Source organism: Colletes gigas, unplaced genomic scaffold, assembly GCF_013123115.1.
Source record: "Colletes gigas isolate AHSC1104 unplaced genomic scaffold, ASM1312311v1 Colletes_gigas_Sc00052, whole genome shotgun sequence".
NCBI lineage: Eukaryota > Metazoa > Arthropoda > Insecta > Hymenoptera > Colletidae > Colletes > Colletes gigas.
Window position 1 is genome coordinate 655,615 of NW_025106681.1, and position 25,183 is coordinate 680,797.

The following is a 25,183-nucleotide window of genomic DNA, read 5'->3' on the forward strand; positions in this document are numbered from 1 at the left end:
TTAGTTGAATGTTATAAATGTAGGCGTTCAAAAGTTTCGTGTGTCTCTGGAAGTCCAATGAACGCGGACGTGCACAAATGAATTTGCGTGTCGAGAACAACGCGAATGTTTTGCTGTCGGGGAGCAACAGTCGGTCGGGGCACGATGCGTATCGACGTGCGTGTGCGATGCGACTTTGTTTTGTAATCGTTGGCTCTCTGTCGTTTCCAGGAATTGCCTCTGTCTCCCCGGAGACACTTTCGCCCTGCCGTGATCGCGTCGCAACGGTTGAACGAGTGATTCGTTATGAAAAACAGTTCGACCAGATATGCCCAGTGTCCTGTAGTCTGTTTGTCTACATCAGTGGTTCTTAACCCGTTCAATCTTGAAGCACAGTTTCGATGAAAATTCGACTTCTTTGCTAGGTTATGACATACAGTCACTCATAGTGAAAACCGTAGTGTATCGTGAATTAGAGATTTCTTATACACTTCATAAGCAAAAGTAAATGTATATTTAAAATTTAAAGTATTGTCATTTTTTAAAATATAAAAATTGTTTGGGTAACAATATTACAAGCTATAAAAGATGAAAATACAACAGTTCATTGACGATGATTCAGAACGATGAAGTGTAACTTTACGGCACGGTGGTTAAGAATCAACGATATACATATAGGCAGGTACAATTTGACCTGAGCTCTATTCAAAAAGCAACGGTCCGGATCACGACCTCCTTTTGCAAGACCAGAAATCGATGTCCGTTACGAAGCCTATTTTAATCCGAAAGAAATTGCAAAAGGTCCATCGCAGAGAGAGAGGGAAGGGGATACACACAAGTACATGAACATCTTTGAAACTATGTCACCGCGCAACATTAATTCCGTAGTTCGAAACCAATTAAGGTATAACTGCCTCTGTATTGCTCATCTATGAATGCACTATAACAGTGTTTCTCAAACGTCAGCTTTCCTTGAATTTGTTCGATAAAGCAAAGGAAGGAAATCGCTCGAGAACGGTTAATCGAGTCGCGATAGGGAATTCGAAGGTATCATTTTCCGTGGTTCAGGCTCGAGCGAGTGTTCCGTGTGGAAAATAGGGAAGAGAGTTGCACGCACCGCGAGCACATGACAATTACTGAATGCCGTTGCGAACGGTCTGAAGAGGAGGAAGTAGGAAAAAAGAGCAAAGCTAGCACGTTCACTGCGGTACGGGACATACAGGGTGGGGCAGAAACACTGCCTACCTGAAGTATTTCCGTTACTTTTAGTTATACAATAGAAACAAATTTGGTGTACAAAAGTTTTTTTAGCGTAAAAAAGATTTCGAGGTTAACTGTACTTTTTTAAATAAAGCGCCACCATTTTAAATACGAAGTCATTGTAAATCAATCCCAAGTATAATAGTAATTGTTAAATTTTTATTCCCAAATTAAGTGCAGATTTTATACTCGCATTTAATAGCAAAATTACGTCAAGATTCCCGTTTGAGAAACGGTCTCTACGAATTGACTTGTCCAGTTCCATCGACGGGAAAAAACCTTCGCAGATACACTCGAATTTTTCGAATGCGTAACGAGACATAAAAATTAAAAAAATTGCCGCGGGTTATGCATCGCTGCCTCGGGGGCATTCTTTTCAGCAGCTAATGATAGTGGTGGTGAAACGTGTCGTACAATGAAAGAGTCACGTGCATGTGTAGGTGTTTCATACGAGGCGTAAAAACGAAGGGTGAAAGGAAGAAAAAAATAGATCGTTGGAGAATATTTATACTCTGCGCGCATCGACCACCGTTTGATTGTCGGATCACCCCGTAAGTGGATACGAATTTTTCTCTCCTATGTTTAGAGGTACAGACAATTTCTTCGAATTACGTCGAGCTTAACTAGTACAAATTACTACAAAGCGGGTACTAAATATTCCAATAATTCCGATTTGGTCTGACTAACTCAACAGAGGTCTTTCGGTCCCTAGTGTGTCTCGAAGATAATTCGATTAATCCAGTACGGTGATCCGTCGAGTGGCCTGTGAAGTTGAAATTTAGACGTACAAGCGTGTTCGACCTCGCTCGGCGTTGCTTACCAGGTCCTTTTTTTCGTGGAACGATCGAGAGGTCGCGGGTAGTTCGTAGATGGTTTCGACGTAGATTGGCTGTCGACGCTGGAATGGATGGGTGTCGAGTTTCGTCGAGCAGCAAACGTCCGCGATCCACTTTCGTCGCGAACGTCCATCCGAGTGCTTCGATTCACGCGCGCCAAGCAATTTAGACAACGCGTTTTTCGTTGCTAATTGCCGTTCGATCTTATCGCGGCGTCGATCGAATTTACCCCGTAGCGAGTGGAAAGTGGCCGACGCTAATCGAATTTACTTTCACGCCGCGCGTGAGGAAGAGCCAGTCGCGTTCCACTCTGTTGCAGGGGAAACGGAACGATTTCAGGAATTTCACCGGAATCGCTCGGGGGAAGCCTGACCCGGACGTTTGATCTAGAATGGTGTCTGGCCAATCTCGCGTTAAGTGCCAGACGTTTTCGACCACGATGTCTTTGATCGACCTGGTCCTAGAGTCTTCTGCCGTTCTGGTACTTGGGGACGGGACTGTTCGAGTAATTTATTAGATCGAGTAATGAGTTCGTTAACGTTTCTTCACAGGAGCGCGCGGCTGTTATTACTTTTATACGAAACGTATCGAATCAACGATGGCGTACAATGGTCTGAAAAAATTTTATGGAACACGTTACAATAAATAAATAATATTATAGTAAGGTGTCGGGAATGGATAATTAACGTGTAGTAGGATTGAAACTTTCAGACACTTTTACTTTACTATATTAACTGTGTTATTTAATATTACGGTAACTATTCGACAAAAAGTACATAAAGGAACATAAAGGTAAAATCATGAGACGACTCACTCTCGATTCACGTTCGACCTAATTCAGACTTTACATCCAATGTATTTTTTCGGCCCATTTTTCTGAGGCTCTAAAGCTCTATTAATACGCATTGTGTGAATATTGAATCTTAAAAATCCTTCAATCTGTCCAGAAGTTATGATTTTTTAAACATATGCATGAAGCATTTCTGACTACACAGTATATTTTCAATAAAGAATTTTTGTCTTGAAAATACGTAGGAATTCGAGGATATGTCTATTCACCAAAAATGATTATAATTGACATCCGCAACTGAAAATAATTTTTCCAGAATGATTTGAAATTTTTTAATTCTTTTCACCCATTCTCGAATTTTTTTCTAGAAAATGAGTAGGATTTCGGGGGTGTGTCTATTCACCAAAAATGATTGTAATTAACCACCGCTACCAAAAATAATTTTTTCAGAATGATTTGAAACTTTTTAATTTCGCCGAAAATTTTTGCACCTACTCAAATTTTTGTCTAAAAAATGCGTAGGATTTCGGGGGTATGTCTATACACCAAAAATGATTGCAATTGACTCACGCAACTGCGAATAATATTTTTTAAACTATTTGAAATTTTTTAATTTCGCTGAAAATTTTCGGCACCTACTCGATTATTTATTATTTATTTTTAGAATATGCAGATTATTTAATTGACAATGAAAATTAATATTTGCACTTCAGACTTACAAGGAACCATCGCGAACGGTCCGGCTTCGATTTTGATGAAACTTTGTACACTTATAAAGCAGCCAAAAATAATCGACACGTATTTTTTTTTAGCTGCGGTAACTCGAGTTTAAGGGGTGAAACCACCCCTTGAAGTTTTGGCTCGAAACGGCTATCTCGAAAACGAAAAGACATACAAAAAAATTGTTAATGGGCGAGGTTGATGGTTTCTTATGTACAATAACATGGTGTTAAAAAATTTAAAAAAATACAATTTGTTTATAACAAAAAAAATTGATTAACTTAATTTTTCATTTTATTGAAATTTTCATAATGACAAAAAATGACGAGCATTTTATTCCAAATCCATTGGTATGCGATTTTTTAAAATTGCCTCCTACAGTTTTGTAGATTTTGATGATTTACATCTTGCGCGCACATCCATTATGGTAGTAGCCGTTCTAACTTTGATTTTAATGAAGCATTGTAGGCTTGCACTAAATTATACAGTAACAAGTAACAAGTAACAATAACAGTAACAAGTTTCTTAACAGCAATGAAAAGATTTTTTTTTATTAGAGTTATAAATTATAAATACATACAGTGTGTATACCAGGAGATAAAGATACACTTATTATTCTCATGATGTACTTGCTTTAAAATACAAATTGAATAAATAAATATTGTCATTTCTGCGGCTCGCCTATCATGCAGTTTACGCACGTTATCTAAATCTTCACTGTTGTGAAAGCATTCTGTGTAATTTATATAATAAAAATACGTGTCAAATGAGATTAGTATGTGCATCTGTATCTCTGTTGTTATTAACATTCTTTAAAATCGAGACGGTTTTTGTAATAAACATGATAAAATGGGTATATTGAAATGGAGTTTGTATTATACCTTTTGATAACGTGACATATCGTAAAGTTAATTAAATTGATTGCCCTTGTCATGTGAAAATAATATTTGTTGGTAGATAAGTGGGAGAACTTGGATATATGTATATATATTGCAATTAGCTCTTTATAAGCGTGTAGAACATTGTTGGTTATCCATACAGCCGAGGTGCCGATTCTGGGCATTTAAACGTTGCACTTATCCAGCCAATCTTTTGTTGCATATATCCAACTTTTACTGTATTCGGAAAGATGGTAAATATTAATCCTATTAATGTCTGTAAATAAGTAAACTTTACTGTCTGCTGCGTTTGTTGAGTGGAACCAGGGACCCACGCCAATTAATAGCGCAGAAGAAAATTTAAGGGATGTATTATTCGATTTAATTGTAAGAAGTGTCGAAGAGACGGCATTCCTGGTTGAACATGAAACGTGTGTTGAAATGGACAGGACGCTTATCGACCAAGAAAATCAGGATGCTGATTTGAACTGGTTGTGGGTAGATGAAGAGGAGGAAAATAGGACACCGAATATTCCAAACATATACGAACAAGACGTTGTATGTCATTCGAATAAGGAATACATCCCATTCGAATATAAAAGGAAAGCTGTGGCGTACTGGAACAGCGGGAAGTCGAAGCGATTAAAATTAGACACCGTACGTTCCAAATTCCGTCACGTGAAATCCGAAAGAATGCTTCGTAAATGGGCTTTACAAGTTGAACAGGGTGGCACAAAAAAGGAAAAGATAAAACGTATTGCATTTAATAAATTTATGGAAGCTCGGCAGTTAAGAGTAATTGTGCATGAAGTAGATCTACGGCGATGGGCTTTACAAGCGAGGGACATAGAAAATTTACAAACATTTAAAGCCGGATATACTTGGATATATACTTTTAAAAAGATGTTTAGATTAGTGTCCAGAAAAATTACCAGATTTGTAACCACAAATATGGTAAATCGAGAAGACGATATTCATTTGCAATGCAGCGCATTCGTGAATGAAGTAAAATCATATATAGCCCGAAATGAACCACACAATGTTTACAATTCCGATCAAAGTGGTTTTAATTTGGAATTACATTCAGGGCGCACTTTGGCTGAAGAAGGTATAAAAATCGTAGAAGGAGGTGTTCAATCAGTGTCATCCACCACTCATAGTTACACCATCCAGCCAACCATTTCAGCTGATGGACAATTACTGTCACCATTATTTATTGTACTGAAAGAGAGTACAGGACATTTCGGGCCGATTGTGGAACAACATTTATTTCGCCCTGACAATGTATATCTTGTAGCTTCAAAGTCAGGCAAATTAACTACGGACCATTTCAAGACCTGGTTAAGAGAGATTTACTTCGCAAATACTGGGGCCGCAACAGTTCTAATTCTTGATTCCTGGAGTGGTCACTGTAAGAAGACGGTGAACGAAGTTACTCCCGAGGGTAAAAATGTAAAACTTTTTATAATACCAAAAGGTGGAACAAAGTATGTTCAACCACTGGATGTTTACGGTTTCCGCACTTGGAAAAATTTCGTTCGCCGATTTTCCGATATAGTTCTCGTTTTAAATCACGACATTAATCTCCACGCTAGGAATAATATAATTAAACTTCAATCTCTGGTCCACAATCAATTTTCATCGCCAAGGTTCCAAAATTGTATTAAATACTCCTGGTATAAATCCGGATATATAGATGAAAAGCCAAATGCATTCCTGAATCCTGTTGAGTATTGCTATTCTGTTGAAAATGAGCCAACATGTCATATTTGCGGTGACGTGGCAATAATTAAATGCGCATGGTATAAGAAATCTTTATGTTTCAAACATTTTTTCGACGAGTACCACTATTGTCGGAACTATATAGAATAATTGTTATACACGCTGCATATATTTATAATTTATAAATCGCTCCACCTTTGCCACGATGTCATAGGTGGGCAATAAAAATAATTAATCCTTTCGTTGCTGTTAAGAAACTTGTTACTGTTATTATTACTCGCTACTTATTACTGTATAATTTAGTGCAAGCCTACAGTGCTTCATTAAAATCAAAGTTAGAACGCCTACTACCATAATGAATGTGCGCGCAAGATGTAAATCATCAAAATCTGCAAAACTGTAAGAGGCAATTTTAAAAAATCGCATACCAATGGATTTGGAATAAAATGCTCGTCATTTTTTGTCATTATGAAAATTTCAATAAAATGAAAAATTAAGTTATTAAATTTTTTTTGTTATAAACAAATTGTATTTATTAAAATTTTTTAACACCACGTTATTGTACATAAGAAACCATTAACCTCGCCCATTAACAATTTTTTTGTATCTCTTTCCGTTTTCGAGATAGCCGTTTCGAGCCAAAACTTCAAGGGGTGGTTTCACCCCTTAAACTCGAGTTACCGCAGCTAAAAAAAAATACGTGTCGATTATTTTTGGCTGCTTTATAAGTGTACAAAGTTTCATCAAAATCGAAGCCGGACCGTTCGCGATGGTTCCTTGTTAGTCCCATATGGAAGAGTAAGGTTTTCACGTAAACCGTTTGTGTATGTACGGTAAAAGGTTCATTTATCGATGGTGCACCAAACTTTTGAACGACGGTATATGTTAATCGATGTTACACTTTGCTCCGTCAAGATACTGGATAACTCGTATACGCTTCTAAACTCCTCCGATCTCCTCCGCAGAACCACCCACAAATTTGCATATAACGAATCGGTGTTCCGAACGCCGAAGGGTTGTTTAAACGTCGAAGTTTAAGACGATGGATTCGAAATCCATCAGCGTCGCGAAGTGTTTTACCGAAGCGAACGATGTTAATTGAGAAATTCTCTTTCGGGACGCCATTTTTCGAACGGTTTGTAGCATAATCTTTGTTTCTCTCGTGAATATGGAATAATTGAATCTTTGTTGAAATAATCTTGCCTTAACTATATTATATTACAAAATACTGATGAAATGATTATGAGATCTTTGCATCATAATGTTACAAGAAAATAGATATAAGAGTCAGTAAATTTTATGTCGAGCTGGACTCGACGTAAGACTGGCTGGAACGAAATACGACGTCGAGTCCGGATCGACGTAGGGTCGCGAACGCTTAAGAGTCTGGTAAACAATGACTAACTTCTACGATCCGGTTGTAGAATGTGCATGTGCACGTGGCATCACTGGACGCATATACAGTTAGAAAACTGGTTGTCGTGGCGCATGAAGGTGTACAATATCCACTATGATCGAAACCTTCGGTTGTGTACTGTTGCCCGAGTACCAGCTCTCTGTAAAAACAAGCAAAATTTTATCCCAATTATAGAAAATTCTATTGAAACGTTTAACACTGTTTTCCAAGAAAACCATTGAGTCTAATCTTTTTTTTTCTCTCTAGACAGTACATTGTATTTATAAAATTCAATTTGTGGCGTCGCTTCCCGTGCTCGCCACCAGCTAGAAAGTCTTATTGATGAGTCCACTAGCAGGCTCGGACGAAACGCGCCCCCTCCTTTCCTTTTCTGTCCTCCTACGATTCTTACGAGTCCTACCCGCAGCAAAACAGCGCTACAAATTTATGCAGAAATCTCTGGAACGTCTTAACCGAGTAAATCGAAAACTTCCAATTTTCAAAGTTTATTCGCAGCATTAAAATACTTAAAAACCGTTCGAATACATATTCAATTATTCAAATAGTTCCATCCCTCGTTTAAAGTTCGCGTCTCACGGTGGCGTAATAGTGTCTCTGCGAGAAAAGAAGATTCCCTGAAACGCCGACCGTCACGGCACCGTTTCGCTCGACCCGAATTCGACGAATCACGAGTTCGACCGTGACTGGTTGCAATTTTACGCGAGATTTACTTTAGAGAGTCGATGGCGTGGGAAAGAATTGTTAATCGTTTCGTTCGTTAGATGGACATTTCCGTCGTATGCAGAGTTATCAACCGTACGCTTTCAAGAATATACACAGGGTGTTCCAATAATCATAATATGACCGAAATTCAAACGGTATTACATACTTTCATTTTTCCTGTTCCATATTTGTATAATGTAGATCGGTGTAACATTAAATTTTTCCAGATATTTTGCATTTATTTACTTTATTAATTAATAATTAATCATTACGTCATTAGACAATTGATGTACAACGTCAAAGGTCCACAAGCTGTTTATAACCTACAAATAAATATGTTACCTGGAGAGTAATTTGTACAACGGCCAAGTACAAGATAAAGGCTGCCTTTCAATCTAACCTGAAAATTATTCTGTGAACACTAATAGTTCAGATCAGGCAAGCAAAAGAACTTGAGGAAATGAATGAAATAAAATAGAAATCAAATATTCGTCGTTGTTAATAATTCATGCGATTTATATACGGTATTGGAAAAAATTTTATTTTAAATAAAAAAGAAAATTGTGTTTTAAATAAAAAAAAAAGAAAACTAAACAACATTAGTGTAAAATTTCCGTCATTAGTTTCGTCGCTTAATGACTGCTGGTTGCTAGATCGCTTAAATCTTAATTGTCAATCGTTACTTTGATTAAAATTTGTTCGTTTCGGCGGTCCCACTCGCCTCATGGAGCCACAGCTGCAGCTTTTCTCGCGCAATTTCATGCTCGTTTCATTTCCGCGGATGCATTTGCCACACCAAAACCCTTTGTCAAGCTGAAAAGCATGACACCGAAGGTTACGAGTTATTTGACCCAGATTTACGAAAATTTTGATCGCGCCACGCTTCTTTCGCTCATTCAGCCTCTAGATAGCGTATCAGAAACGCAGACTATCTATCAAATTGTACGTTCAGAAGTCGGTGTTTCCCAACAATTTTTTGGCTTTTGGGCCCATTGTAAATTTTATTTATCAATATAACTCCCGCGACTGATAATCACCGTCGATAAAAATAATAGGAAAAAGTTACTAGGTTTTCTAGGGAAAAGGTTTTCTAGAAAATCGTTTAGTACTATAGAGTAGATCTTGGCCAGTGCGTCTGACTATATTACTCACTAGTTCTACTTGTGTCGGTGCTAGTATAACATCAACGATGGTTTGGTATTATGGTCTTAACTAGTTGTAACTAGTTATAAAACAATGCGGTCAATGGAAAACAAGTAATACGATACCACTGTTAGTATTTATAAATATCAGCACAAATAGAAAGAATAAATAATGGAATGACTCGTCAGTCAAATTATGTATATTACAGTTTACACGATTAATCCAATAAACATTTCTTTGTGCATCATTAGACCGTGGAATCTAAGGGATTAATCTTCGTTTCGTGTACAAGAGTTTAGGGTTATCGGGTGAAACGACGTGGAGATGGAAACGGGAAAGAAAGAAAAAGCAAACGGTGGGGCTTTTGTTCGAAGCTGACATTAGCAGATCGCTGACAGCGTAAATGACGAGGATGGACTTGCCCTTGAGAAACTGTCTCTGCAAGTCTAGAGGGCAGATGCACTTTCTCCGAATCACCGAGCGATATTCGAACGCGTTCTGGCGCCGTGCCAAGTTCGTTTCAACGCAGAGAGCGGAGCAGCGTTGCATTGTTGCGAATTTTCTTCGCGAATGCATCGGCCTCGAGACGAGAGCTCGAGTGCAACGAGTAGGTAAATTTGCGCGTTAACAGGAATAGGAGAGGGGGTTGATCCAACCCCCATTTGCACGATGTTTGCGCGAATCGTGTTACGTGCTCGACTCGATTGCCCTACCCGCTGGAAATAATAGGTCGAGGAACCACGAGCATTTTGGTCGAAACTCTGTTGCAGACGATACCACTTCGTGCATTGAATTAGAATCGTGCTCTATTCGTCGAACTTTTCTCTAACCGAATAACCGAAAACATCACCGATGCAAATATTCACCGAATGTTATTCGAACGTGGAGCTCTGTCGTTTGTGGACATTCAAGTACATACTCAGACACCTTTTTTAATACTGTATTTCGTAGAACGGACGCGAAATTTGACACCAGCGACTATTTATACACAGCTGTATCGTTGAGCCTCCGAGTCGCCTTTATCTTTCGTAGCGGACCTTAGTCGACAATCGAAGAAAAGAACGGTGAGTGAGAGCGAAGAGAGTAAGCATCGTCGCTGACACCCCAGCTTGTATCATCTTTCGTGATTCAGTGGCTCCCAGTTGGGAGAAATAGAAACGTTCAACTTACCGACGTCTGAGGTTCATATTAAGAATCATTATTGTATACAGGGTATTCGACCACCCCTGGGAAAAATTTCAATGAGGGATTCTAGAGGCCAAAATAAGACGGAAATCAAGAATACCAATTTGTTGATGGAGGCTTTGTTAAAAAGTTATTAACAATTAAATTAAAAAATTTCAAATCACAGGAAAAATTATTTTCGGTTGCGGAGGTCAATTACAATCATTTTTGGTGAATAGACATACCCCCGAAATTCTGCGCATTTTCGAGAAAATATTCAGTACAGGCGGAACTTTAAACGTTAATAACTTTTTAACAAAGCCTCCATAAACAAATTGGTATTCTTGATTTTCGTCTCATTTTGGCCTCTAGAATCTCCCATTAAAATTTTTCCCAGGGATGGCCGAACACCCTGTATATACTTGACTGTTCGGATACTATTTAAAAATTTAAGTACTCAAATATGAATATTTGCAGTTACTTTTAATTAATGCTTAAGCCGTGTTTGATACTCGATGAAGTAACGAACTGCGGCTGGGAACGAATAGGATGCGAACGGAATTAAAAATCATGCAGAATGTCTCCACGAATCAGGACTAATTGGCAAGCGTAATTTCACCGAGTCTGGAAGCAGTTAACTTTCCAGTTGGTCGTGGCATCAATAAGCGTTTGGTAGTTGGTATCACGGTTGTTACGGTGATAAAATCGCGTGCAATTTACGGTCTATGCCGTGGAGCGCCGAATTTAATGCCTGGCCCCCATTATTCGACGATCGGTTCGTTGGCTCACGGAACCCTGCCGGCAGAAAAATAAATGAATAATTCTGCTGACTCCTTGTCGCTTCCGGGTCAGTGGCTGGTTTCCAGAAACTCGAAGTGTCTCCCACGCGATAAGATGATTGCCAGCGTGAAACTGTGACGCTCGAGCTCGACCAGAAGCCCTGGCTTTCGTCTCTGAACGGCCTTTCACATATTTTTAAAATTATGGTATACCACTATCGCATTTACGGTATTCACCCCCTGATAAACGTGAAACTGACATCCACGATAAATGTGAACATTTTATCGTCACTGCTAAAGGTATCTCTCTTGGAACTTACAAATTAGTTAAGCGACTAATGTGATCGATTAATTGGATTTTTATAAAGTTATTTAAAAAATACATTCTTTAATAATTCTTAATAATTTTCGTATAAACATCTTTTTTATAAATTCAATCCCGTACAACGTGTTATGCTGTTTCCAATTCAGAAAAAAACCCTGAACATTGCCACGACGACTCAGTGAAGTGGAGATTTTATTACTAAGCTTATCCACTCACTTCGAAGCAAGAAATCTTGCACAATATTTAAATAACTAGATGGCTATTGATTGCTATTATCAAAGTAAACATAGTACATGACAAAATGAAAAGTTTAAATATGCATACGTAACGACATTTAAAACTTTATCCTTTTCTTGAGCGGACCCATTAGCTAATTGGTTTTACTAATATAGCGTAAAACTGTAGCACGATTTCAATTCTTTTCCGAGAAGGTAAATGTGAGAATTTATTTGACCCCCTCGGTCTCGAATTTTTTTCTTCAGGTAGAACAAATATTCCTCCCACGTCCCAAATTATTCGATGCTCGATAAATGTAATTGGATTAAAAAATTATGATATGTACATGCATAAATTTCATTATAATATTATGTTATTATATTATTATTATTATTATAAAAAGACAAAACGGGAGTATACATGCATATATCATGTACATATACACATTATTTGTTCTATTCAAATACAGGGTGTTCGGCCACCCCTGGGAAAAATTTTAATGGGAGATTCTAGAGGCCAAAATAAGACGAAAATCAAGAATATTAATTTGTCGATTGAGGCTCCGTTAAAAAGTTATTAAAAAATTAAATTAAAAAATTTCAAATTATTCTGAAAAAATTATTTTCGGTTGCGGGGGTTAATTACAATCATTTTTGGTGAATAGACACAACCCCGAAATCCTACCCATTTTCTAGAAAAAAAGTTCGAGAATGGGTAAAATTTTATGACAGAATTAAAAAATTTCAAATCGTTCTGGAAAAATTATTTTTGGTTGCGAAGGTCAATTACAATCATTTTTTGCGAATAGACATACCCCCGAAATCCTACCCACTTTCAAGAAAAAAATTCGGTACGGGCGAAACTTTAAACGTTAATAATTTTTTAACGAAGCCTCCATCAACAAATTGGTATTCTTGATTTTCGTCTTATTTTGGCCTCTAGAATCTCCCATTAAAATTTTTCCCAGGGGCGACCGAACACCCTGTACATCAACAAACGCAAATAAATCAAAATTTTCTCTTCGAATTGGACGTTGAATGAATATTTTTTGCACCCATGTGAAAATAAAAATTTTTAATACTTTCTGTCGAAAATTTAATGATAGTTGATTTTTGCCTAATTGTCCTGGTATAACGTAGTCCACACGTACGAAACGTAGAAAGACGCAAAATAACGGAGAACATTGGTTTCCACTCTATTTCGGCACATATGAGATTCAGTGTGTTAAATTTAACGCGGCATGAGCGAAAGGGTTAAACCCATTACTGTATACGACGACCTGATAATGGAACACTGCGATAAAGTTTGCTCGATCTCTTCGCGAACACTTTACCCGACCGAACAAGCAAACGCAATCCGAGGACGATTGTTCTGCAATTACGCGAGTCTTCGAAATATTAGTTCATGTTAAACTCGTACGCGTTACTAACAACGTGGAAATGCTGAGTTTTAATAACCGATTTTGATAAAACTTTTGTAAACTGTTATGAGAATTGAATTGAAAATAGAAATTAAATAATTTCATTATCATCAAAAATTATTTATAGGTAAACTTACCATGTAAATGAATTTATTTCATTCTTTTTTAATCCGTTCGAAAGGTATATTTCTCGAATAAATAAATAAATTTAAAAAGTCCCAATTGCATCTTGACGTTAAGAAAGGAAACAAATAGAAATTCGCATAAATATTTTCGTGTTATTATCGAGTTACGTAAATAATTTTGTTCCGTGTTCGTGTACTATCGAAGTAAATAACCGAAAGAGAGAGAAAAAGGTTGTCTGTAAGAAGTCGAAAGAAGTCGTGGGTAACGGCAACGAAACAATACTCGATGCACAGTGGCGTAAAGCGCATCGAACCGTCTTCTCCGTCTTTAATTTTTCTCGTCGGTTGCCAGTGAGCAGTTCCAAATATAAATCCCTCGTTCGTTCGTACGTGCCATCCATTCTCGGCCCCGGTGGAGAGTTTATTTTCTATGGTCCCGGCGACACGTGCGCGCGAACGTCGTCGCGTCTCGTCTCGTCTCTCGAGAACTTCTCGTCAAAGATTTCGCGAGTTTCCCAGCCTTTTTTCCACACACGTACACACGCACACCTAACCTCACCCGCGTGGCAAGTGATTTCCTCGATCGTTCCGTCCGTTTCGTCGAAATCGTAGAACTCGTCGACTTTCAAAAATGTTTCGACGAAACACGGCGCTCGTCGATTGGACGTCACGAAAAAATAAATAAAGGATAATACTTTAATAAGCGAAGTTGTCCGCGTCGTTCTGGACATGAGAACAGGCCGTGGAAACAATCGTCACGGAACACGTTCCTGCAGTTGGTGCACTTGGGTGTAGCGTCTAGAGAAGCTATACGAGGATGTCGAGATTCTTTCGCAAGATCCTCTGCGGATGCTCGAGTTTGGGCCTCGACGGACAGACGTTCGTCGTCGATGAATCCGTGGTCGACGACGGGACGAAGTCGATCGAATTTCCGGCGAGAGATCAGGAGCCCGAGGACGTCGCGAACTATTTCGATTTGTCCGCCATTAAGTTTATAGACGACGAGGACGATGATGCCGATTGCGTCGAAAATGGTACGCGCTGTGAATGGAACGGAAACAAAGGTTGATCGTGTTTTATTCTCGTCGAAATGTGTCATAATATTATCGTATTATGCATATTACTTTTGCTAGGTTTGATTTTTGGTTCGGTGTGTTTCTATCGAGTTGTGTAGAAAAAATGAATTTTTAGTTGTTGATTATCGAAATAAATTAATAGTAAATACATCTGGGTCTATTTTTATACGATAGATGTGGTGATAAATGAAACAAATTTTTTAAAATCCAGATGTATTTCGACGACGCTGGAAAAAGTGAATAGGAATTCATATAAATTGCTTTCCATTTTGGATCTCGTCCTACTAGCTATCGAAATAAAAAAATAAGAACAATATTGTGATTTTTACTGAAATTTATAGAAAGTCACATAAGTTTTTATTTTATAATAACTACAATGAAAAAGGAATAAAATGACGAGGAATACGACTAATGTCTTGGAAATTGTTTGCAGCAGAGTTGGACGGGTTTAAGGCTGGTCGGGTGCGAGAAGCTTGGGTCATCGCTGTCGAAAGGTAATTGCTTCTATTTCTTTATTTAATCATCCTTCACTGATAAGAATTCTACGTTATTCAATAATTATCGAAATCCGAGCAGGAAAATGTAGCACCACGAAAATTTAAAAATTATATCTCGGTTCTGAACGAGTGATTCTTTTAGAACATTTTTTTTCTGTAGTATAAAATAATTTTTTATAAAACGTATAATGTCAAATTTTGGTTTTGCCTATGAACATGTTTTTGGTTCAGCTTCTTGAAACAGAATAAAAATTTTATAAATTATGTTTTCATGCATCGCTTATAATTATTTTACCTGCGTTTTTATTATTTTCTCAGTGTCTCGTTTATTATTGCTGGGGAAACTAAAGATTTTCAAACACAAGTTATTTTTCAGTTAATTAACCTTACTTAGCACAACTAAATCCTCCTGCTTAGTATGCGATAAAATGAGTTTGTTATTAACTATCCATTGTACGAAGTTTATTTTATCTCTCAAATATCGCGGGAAGAAATTATTTCATGGTACATTCAGGAATTAATTACTACTCAAATTAAAGAGTAAGTAGCCGAACCTACATTTTCTCGGCGAACTTTCTTAGTACCTTTTTTTTCCATTGGATTCCGGATCGATCGTGTTATGCAATAGAAGGTTAATTGTGGACATTTTGGCACGTTACACTTGCAGAAACTACTTATCGTCGTAATTCTTCAACATGACAAAATAGAAAAAAATATTTCGACCAATTTTTTTCTCGGTATTCCTTGAAACTATAAATAATTTAAGCAAATATTAGTTAAATTTAAGCATATTCGTAAACTTAGAAATGTTTAAAATCGTAGAATATAATTAGCTAATGCAAAGAATACAAAATTCAAAGTTTTCAATTTTTGTAACTTTGGGTGCATTTTACTAAAAAAGAAGAAAAAAATATATAAATTCAAGGACAGAGCCTACGATAATATGTAGTTGTAGTAATTTTTTTAAATCTTCGATAGTTTCGTCAATCTTTGGAAGTTTTAACTAACGATATGAATTATTTGTCGATTGCAGACAGGCAAAAGAAAGATTGCAGAGGCTGGCATTGCACTGGAGGATTCAGCCTCGCGATATCGAAGCGATTCTACACCAAGAGGTAAATGCCTTTAACGAGCAATATCACGGAAAGGTAGCCTTTCCAGTCCGATAGTCACTTGGATAGATTCGTGGAAAGAAGGTCCTTCTGGACTTTCGCCGCGTCGGATGAGAACGGGGATCCCTTGCGTAATACCACAGGAATACGAATGCTCTTCTCATTTTAATACAGGGTGATTCGTAAATAGTGTGATGTTCGACACCAGATCCTATTACACTACTCTGCGTCCGACATAATACCGCTTCATTAATTGCTTCGCTGATTCCAAGTTTGTTTTCATATTTAACACGATCCGCATATTTATAATGAGAATACTGTACAAATACGTATTTTATATTCTCTAGTTTTCGAATTAAACGTATACAATTTTCTAACCAATTCAATTTTGCATCACAATTACAATATTACAAGAAGATAAATTACTCTGGGAAAAATTTTAACGGGGGATTTTAGGGGCCAAAATAAAACGAAAATCAAGAATACCAATTTGTTGATCGAGGCTTCGTTAAAAAGTTATTAACGTTTAAAGTTCCGCCTGTAGAACGGCTGCGTGCATGCAATAGTGGTTCTCACTCAGCATGAGAAACTCTACTTACTGACGTATCGACAGCCTTACAGCTTTTTGAGTGAGAACCACTAGCAGCTGTTCGCAGATAGCCGTTCTACAGGTGGAATTTAAAACGTTAATAACTTTTTAACGAAGCCTCGATCAACAAATTGCTATTTTTGATTTTCGTCTTATTTTGGCCTCTAGAATCTCCCATTACAAGTTTTGTCCCAGAGATAGTCGAGCACTCTGTATAATTTAAGTCAAAGACAGGTTAAGTTATATTTATTCACTAAATAATAATCAACGGTTGATCAACATTCGTATTTCATTTTTAATAAATAGTAACTTTTTAAACGATAATGGACGACGGGGCTATAGCCTGTAAAAGGTTTCTCGGCAGAGTGTCCTTGGCAACGTTTGTTAAGGCCAAGGTCAAGGTCACCGAAGTTGCCACCCGGTAAAGCCATTATTTAATAAATTATTTTTTAACGCGGTCGAATGGTTCACTCTAGTCGTCAACGAGAGAACTACCCTTTCCAGTTTGGTAATTGAACTATAGGGAACACGACCGACTGGCAATGGGAATGAAATCAATGCAACCCTGAAGGTAAATCGAGCGTATCGTAGAACAACCGACCACGCTGTTAATTTCTGTTCCTTCGAGCGGCCCGTCAATTACGAATCGATCAACGCGAGCAATCGGAGCCGACTCGTCGTTCTCGGTAAACGACAACGACGACAAAGAGAGGGAGACAGATAACCAACGATCGAGCGTCTCCATTGTATTCGATGCAATTAGTTTCTATTCCATCGGCGTTCAGTCTGGGGGGGTCTATCGAACATTCTAATCGGTAAGCGTAACCACGAAATTCACGGCATTCCGGTACGGATTATAGGCCTGGGACTTTCTTTTACTTATTTATAAATTACGAGCAGGAGGTACGTACCGTCCATTGGTTTACAGTTTTTGCGTTTGCACATGTATAGCCAGACTGCGTTAATAATTATTAATGAAATACAGAAATATAGGTTAAAAAAATTGCGTGTTGAATAATAGATACTGTTTTTACGAACCTGTTTTGTAATATAGTCGTTTGGGATCGAAGCTTTGCAAAATATTATCTTAAATAGTAAATAGTTTTTTTTTTATTTTAGATCATACGATTTTTGAGTAATAACAATAAATTATTCGAACAGTCCCAGTCCTAGCGCAGAACCCCAACCGCGATCGTCCAGCGCAGTTGGTAGAGACAATCTTTCAGAGGCTGTTTATGGTTATTGGTGGACTCAAGACCGAATCGAATTGCTTCGAACATCATTCGAATCCAGATGGTCTTGAAAGTCTTGTCTGTTCTTACAAATTTTTTCCGGTCTTGAATTCTTCATGGATTTTAAACCTTTCAATGACGTTCGAACATTTTGTATGAATAGATAAATACATTTATTTATGCGAAATGTTCATGATTCACTGAAAGTTTAACCTAACCTAACTAAAGTTCCGGGCTAACCAAGCTTTCGAGACCGATAAAAATTTCGAGATCCACCGAGACTTTCGAGACCGTCTGTGTTCGAATAACGATTGAAATCTAAACAGTGTTGAAAGTTTCATATTTCTCGCAGGATCCCAGATTCGAACGCCCCATGGCTATTTATGATACGTGGAATGCAAAGTAAACTAGCGTCGAGTGAACGGCGATCGCACGTGGCCTTGAATAGAGTGCAGTTCCCTGTCGCGCAACACATACTGGTCGGAAATCCGATAAAAAAACAGATAAACATGTTGTTTTCTTGAACTTCGCGTTACGATGATGGAAACAGCTGTAAAGTGATCAGGCTCGTGATTATCCTGCAATCCCCGATTAACCCCAATTCATAGATATACGACTACTTATGTCTTTACCCACACTCAGTCATGCACGTATTGTATTTACATATTAAATAAAATTCTCTTCTCCGGTCCCATTCATGAACGAGTCGCGATATACAGGCTGTTCCGTGCAAGTGGGACCTAACCTAAACCTAACCTACGATTCTTTAAAATACTTGAACCGTACGAACCTCTATATTTTAAAATAATAGTGGCGTCGTTAAGAATGCTGTAAAATATGTAGCATATACATATACCGATTGTGTTGCTAAAAATAAAGTTCTTGGGGGAAAGGGTCTATCGTTATATGGTGTTCGACAGCTGTGCACGGTGTCCTATTCCACAGGTTGTGCCCCTCGAAACGTTTGCCCCACGGAACTCTCTCCATCTTTCTCTCCGTTATTTTTTCTCCGCTTCTTTCTCCATCTATTCCGTCGGTGTCGCGTGCCAAGGCAAAACAGACGAAAAAGAGCATCGATCGAGCTGCTTTCCCGTCGCGGAACCCTTTGTTCCCAGCTGCAAAGCGCGACCGTTTGCCAGGTAAACCCAACTGATCGTTTTGCTTCCTCGTTCTGTGCAGATCAACGAGTCAGTGGCATCCACCAGCGGGTACAGCGCGAACAAAAATGTGACTGGCAATCAAATTACCGTGACGCTTGCGGACAAGTAAGTAGACATATTATTTTTGACCGTTTCTTGATTTTACGTAGATATTAACATAGAGTAGAAAACAACTACCTCAAATAATTTTATATAACGTTTACGGTTCAAGTTTCAGTTGAAATTTATCGAATGTGATTAAAAAGTCTGCGGGCCTATTTGGCCTCCTACGCTAAGTATTATAATCTACGAGAAAAGCTACTGTAGCGAACGCGTTAACCCATTACGTACACAGTGTCCCATTTACTGGACGTTCAGAAAAAAATTATTTACTGATATTTAAATTTGTTTCGAATAGTACGCGGTTTCGATAAATATTAAACATCGGTATAAAAAGAAAGAATAATTTTGAATTATACATAATGAATTAATTGAATCTTAACTCAGCGAGATGATGCTTCAGTGTTCGGATAACGTTACTTATCAATAAGTTTCGTCGTGTATTGCAAAATATATATCATGAAGTACGGTGGCAGGTCGATTATTGGAAATAATAGGGGAACAAAACGTTTCCGATATATGAATTTTCGAGTAATTGATCGGTAGAGACAAAAATAAACGGATCGGACGTTTGAAGGTCAGATATAATTTGTGTTACCAAATGCAGTTACAATTTTTATAATAGTTTACTTATCTGTTTTTACTTGTTCGAATAACGTCCAAATAATTTAATAATAATCTAACATGTACTTTATGGACCTTGTTCTGTGTGTCATATTAAATATATTGAATGCCTCAATTTAACATTTTATTTCATTGATTAAATGTTATAAATGTTAAGCATTCGAATACTTTCGTCTGCGAGTGTAGCTTTGCAAACGCTTTGTTTCCGAGTTACAGGCTTTCACAATTTCGTAACAAGAGGTCATGTTTCGAACGGAATGTCGAGTATGTAAACATGACTCTATTCCGCAGGGACGCGACAGCTAATACGACCATATTTCTCCAGGATAAAAGCGAAACAATCTCGCGGAAATGTGCAATCGTTTTGCGTTTAATTAAACAGTACTGAATAATTAATTAATAAACATTCTTAGCTCGATGTAAATAGTTTTTATTCGATATAAGTGATTTACACGTTTGCAATGAAATTAAACAACGAAACTTATTTCTTATCACTATTCGCTCTAATAAACATCGTAAGTAAAATACTATATTTTTATCCCTTATTTATTATTTGAATAAAATTTCACCCATCTTCGATCACTAGCTGATACTGTAATTTCTATTGTCCTATCTAACAATAAGTATGATTGTTTACGTTATGCTGTCGTGCTTGCACGCAATTAGAGTCATGTTTACATACTTGACATTCCGTTCGAAACATAACCTCCGTTACGAAACTTTGAATGCCTGTAACTCGGAAACAAAGCATTCCCTGACCTACAGTGGCTCCCAATCAAACTCGTTCATCATAGTTGCTTTTCTATTGTTGTTCGTAAACTGTAATATATAAACAGTTAGTACAAATTACATAAAAGTGGAAACAAAAACTCAAGATACATTGTACGTTAATGTTATTTATTGAAAACAGTTATAATATTGGTTCTGATTATAAAAAGGTTATAAAAATCGTCATCCACTGGCTCATTTTAATTTATAATTACTAAATGTACAGAAGCTTATACAATATTGTTATCCTATCCTATTATAATATCTTAATACTAATTACTGGGTTTCTACGTTAGTTTTATTACAATTTAATTTCAGGGCTGAAAATTGGCGGTTAAAATATTGTTGAGCGTTGTAAAATATTTCTACATTTGCATAACACAAGCTAAAGAATGCAAATTTGATCGAAAGTTGAAATAAGTTTTGCACGGAGATGCATGCGTCGACGGTTTCTCGTTACCAGTGGAATCGACGACGATCACGCGCTCTGACGAGTAGCGAGCCAAGCACGAAACGTGAAAACTCGCGGCACACCGAATGGGAAGTACAATTACAGGCCGGATACGAGAAATTGCGATTGGCATGATTGATATCCCATTCCGATGCAACCGCGCATGGCGTCGTTTTTGTTTCCGGAGGCATCGCCGTGTCGGAAAACCGATTCTCGCGATACGTCTAAGATGTTCATTGATTCTGTCACAGGGAACCGAACTCGAATGCCTTTACCGCGAAACTCAGTAACGGTACGATACCGAAGGGCATAGGAAAGGACACCAAGGACACACGAGAAGGAAAGGACGCGTTGGACAAGCCCCAAACCTGTCCCGAGGAAACCAATCTTTTGGTTAGTCGATGAAATCTTTTATTCATTTATTTATCATAAATTGAAGTAATGCAATGCAATGGCTTTAGTTTAGCTTTTCTCAACGAGAAGGGGCTCTCGAAGATGGAAATTTATGTTTCTATCTAGAACCAGTAATAGTATTTTTCGTTACGTATAAAGTAATCGTTAATTTAGTTACGACAAAAAATGTATGACGTTCGTCCTAGATTGTTATAAGTAGACTCATCGATAAAAGTCGGCAACTGCAAAAATCAGCTTGAACGAGTCTCCATCTGGTGATTTTGATTATCACAGAATTGTTTTTCTGCGCTTTTGCGCCAAACGGAATTCATTTTTTGTAACTAAACGCGAAAGATAACGAGCAACGCCGAGCAAGTAGCTAACGCTAGTGTATCGGTGTTTTTAATATCCTTGAAAACGACTCGCGGTTCACTTCTATCTTTACACCAGACTGGGTAAAAAATGATTTCTCCTTCGCGTTGCTTATGTAAACGCGTTCGCGCGAGTCGGTTAGGTGTGAAGTAACCATTTCCCGGAATTGCAATTCGTTGTCTGTGCTTCATTCCTACATAATTAATCGCCGTGAACATTGCAAGGAATTCGAGAAAAAAATGCCTGGGGGAACAGGTCGTTACATACAAATAACTCTTTGGGCGCTGCAATCGTTTGTAAGCGATCGGTACACCGCTCAGCGGGCCACAATTGAATTTTAGCAGTTCGGGGTTTCATCTCAGCGGATTATTTAATCATTCTTTAACTAATCGATTCCATTATTTTGCGACTTTATTAAGAACGAAGATGTATAATTAGGATCATAAAAAATGGTAATAAAATAGAGTCAAAATTGATGGTCCCCAAAAACGAAGTTTAATCTAACTTCGTACTGGGTATCATTCGGAACACGCCACGTTCCGCTCGCACATTTCCGTCGCTTTGAATTGTAAGAGCTAATCGGTTTCGTGTCCTGGATGAGAATTTTTATCAATTTTAGATCGTTAATGATGCATGCGAGCGTTTCACGTTCGGTAACGCGCTCTTCAATCTCGCCGCCACTGTTGACAAAGTCTGTTCCACGACGCGCGAAAAAGTAGCCGCGACAGCTTGATTTCCCTGCGGGTGAGACATTTGTACGAACGGAGTTCGTTTCGTAATCGCGAAACCGTGATTCATCTTCCAGACGCCGGCGCAAGGCGGAAGAGTCGGGGAACGACGTGCCAGCAGTCCCTTCCAAAATGGTCAAACAGAAGTTCTGATCGGGGAGCCAGAGGGCGGGCCAAGGTCGCCGCGGAGCTCGACTTCTTCGGCGGTAAACGACGGCAATTTCGCGAACCAACCGGACGAACGCGACGATCAGCAGCCGATTTGCAGGCGAGTACCAAAATTAATCTTTTCCGGGCAAATAGGAAGGGTTGATCATAACCACTTTATTGAACGTTCGTCAACTAGCGTTACGTTTTCCATTTTACTCTGCTGTTTGCACAATGGGCCAAACCGTGAATTTTGTTGGAAAAACATCTCACTGGGCTGCATCTTTTTCTACTGCGTGTGTCTTGCTTTCTTTCGTTTTTTGCTGGGTCAGATTTCGTTGAGTTCGAGACGCTGAGTGGAAGTCTTGGGAAGGGGGAGGGGGAGAGGGGGGGGGGATGAATCGTAGAAAGCTAACCTGCATCGATAAATATGTCTGAAAAATTCCGGCTTAAAAAAGTTGTACAGTTCGTTGCCAAGAAAATTATGATTGGTTGAAATAAGGTTACTTTTTTAAAAGATCTGTAATAATAATTCATATGGTAACAAAGTATGTATCTCGACCAAAGACGAAACAAGCAAGAACTGTTTCGTCGTTCCATCGACCCGCGCGAGATATTCACCTCTTAATTGTGATTCGATCTATTCGTGTTCGACTGCTAAGATATTAAGGTTGTGTACTATCGTCCGTTCCGTGAGACGAAGCTGGACGTAAACAATGCCGTAACGTGATCCAAATATCATCGTGCACTGTGTCGACACAAGAGGACAGGCTCTGTGTCGTGGGTTCGACGCATAGTGGACGCTCGAAAAGAGACAACGAATTAAAACATTGAGTATGACTGGTCTAGACTAATAAGTTATACAAATCCAACGATAGCAATAATGTCGTTTTGTATGTAAAGATAGTATAAATATTCGTTGAAAAAAAATTGTTTAGAAGTTTTTAATATCCAATCGTTCTATAGTTAACTATGTTTTATTCAAATAATTTTTTTGTTAGATTAGCGAAAACGTCTGAAAAATGATGGTCAAACTTAAAGGATACATTCTGTATATTCGGTGAATTGGCTTCTGTTAATACGGTCTTGCCACGGTCATGTGGTTTTATTGAGATCCACTTATCGCCTCGTAAAACTGACTATACGTTCAACTCGCAGGCTTCGTGTAAACGAAACCACGTGACCGCAACGAGAATCGTCTTGGTAAATAAATCCGCGTTCAGAGTTTTGCCCTCACGTCATTAAAGAAATTTTATTATTCCTGAAGCCCACTTTTGTATTTTTATTTACAGGTTGATTTATTTGATATTACATATTCAACACAAAATAGTGTTCATGCAATCGTCTTAAACGTACATAAATGTCGTACGTTAAATTGCGTTTCCGTATTTTCGACTTCTGTGGCAGGGGCCTTTATATTCCTTGAATATGTACGTTTGCATAACTTCTGCAAATCGTTCCGTTAAAACGGTTTAAGATCGCAACGAACTTTAAGACAATCAAAATACTCGAGGCATTCAAGATATGCAAAACTTTCGAGGTTTCAATCTCAGAAGTCTTGCAAAACCTTTCTAGGTGCCTTGAGTTTCGCCGACTTGTTTCAAGAGTCTTGAAACGGCTTGAATCGCCCCGTTGTTGCGTGCAAGAATCGTGGGCGTTGGTCTCGTAGGTCCCTGCAACTCGCAAATGCAACCGCACCCACGCGGTTTCTTTGGATGGCTGCATACAGAACTCTGCAGGCGGCTGTCAGATGTCGCGGTTGTCGCGGTGCCAGAGACTCGAGCGCCAGAAATCTCCGTTATCGGGGGAAACCAGTCGGGAGTGTTTCGGAACGGATAAATCCATGAGTTTGTTCGTTCGTTCCGCCGACTCGACAGTTTTAAATGAAAACTTAAATGGAATCTCGGAGCCCCGTCGCGGCTAGGCGACGAATTGTTCTAGTCGTGGCACGGGAATTAATCTCCATGTCAGAGTCTGATGTCGTCGACTGGGAGCTCTGCAATTATAACGCAATAAGGATAATAACGCTAATGGAATACCGTAATGCAATATCGCCCTCCATTTCACCTGTCCGCAAAGTGCGCATTTACGAAGCTGCGAAAGATCCAAAGAGAAGTTCCGTACTCTGTCTAATGATAGACGCTTTCATCTGTGAATTTCATCGTGAACATTCAACGAAGTGCTTCTTACGACTTATTAGCTATAATTGCAGTTGTGCTCTTTGCGCTAGGAAATATTATTCCAATGGAAAAATTATACCAGCGATTCTCCAATTTTCTGAAACGCGAGCAAAGAGGGCTCTGGATGCTACGCAACGTCGCAGGGCAGTGTTTCTCAAATCGTATCACCCATTAGATTAGGAATAGCAATAAGTTAGGAACAGTAATACAGTTATCCTTACACGGCAGTACGTTTAGTTTAAATAATAGAAGACAGGTTGGCTATAAAAGAAACAGTTA

The 25,183-nt window shown here is 38.3% G+C and overlaps 1 protein-coding gene across 2 annotated transcripts in view; it reads left to right on the forward strand.

Moving 5' to 3' along the window:
- LOC122403433 (protein PALS1) overlaps nt 1–25,183 on the forward strand; it is a 111,584-nt gene that overhangs the window by 16,248 nt on the left and 70,153 nt on the right. For both annotated transcript variants that reach the window (XM_043406955.1, XM_043406956.1), the window contains exons 4-8: nt 14,986–15,046; nt 16,083–16,164; nt 19,162–19,247; nt 21,336–21,477; nt 22,655–22,845. In XM_043406955.1, coding sequence (XP_043262890.1) covers nt 14,986–15,046; nt 16,083–16,164; nt 19,162–19,247; nt 21,336–21,477; nt 22,655–22,845 — 562 coding nt within the window. The remainder of the gene's footprint in view (nt 1–14,985; nt 15,047–16,082; nt 16,165–19,161; nt 19,248–21,335; nt 21,478–22,654; nt 22,846–25,183) is intronic.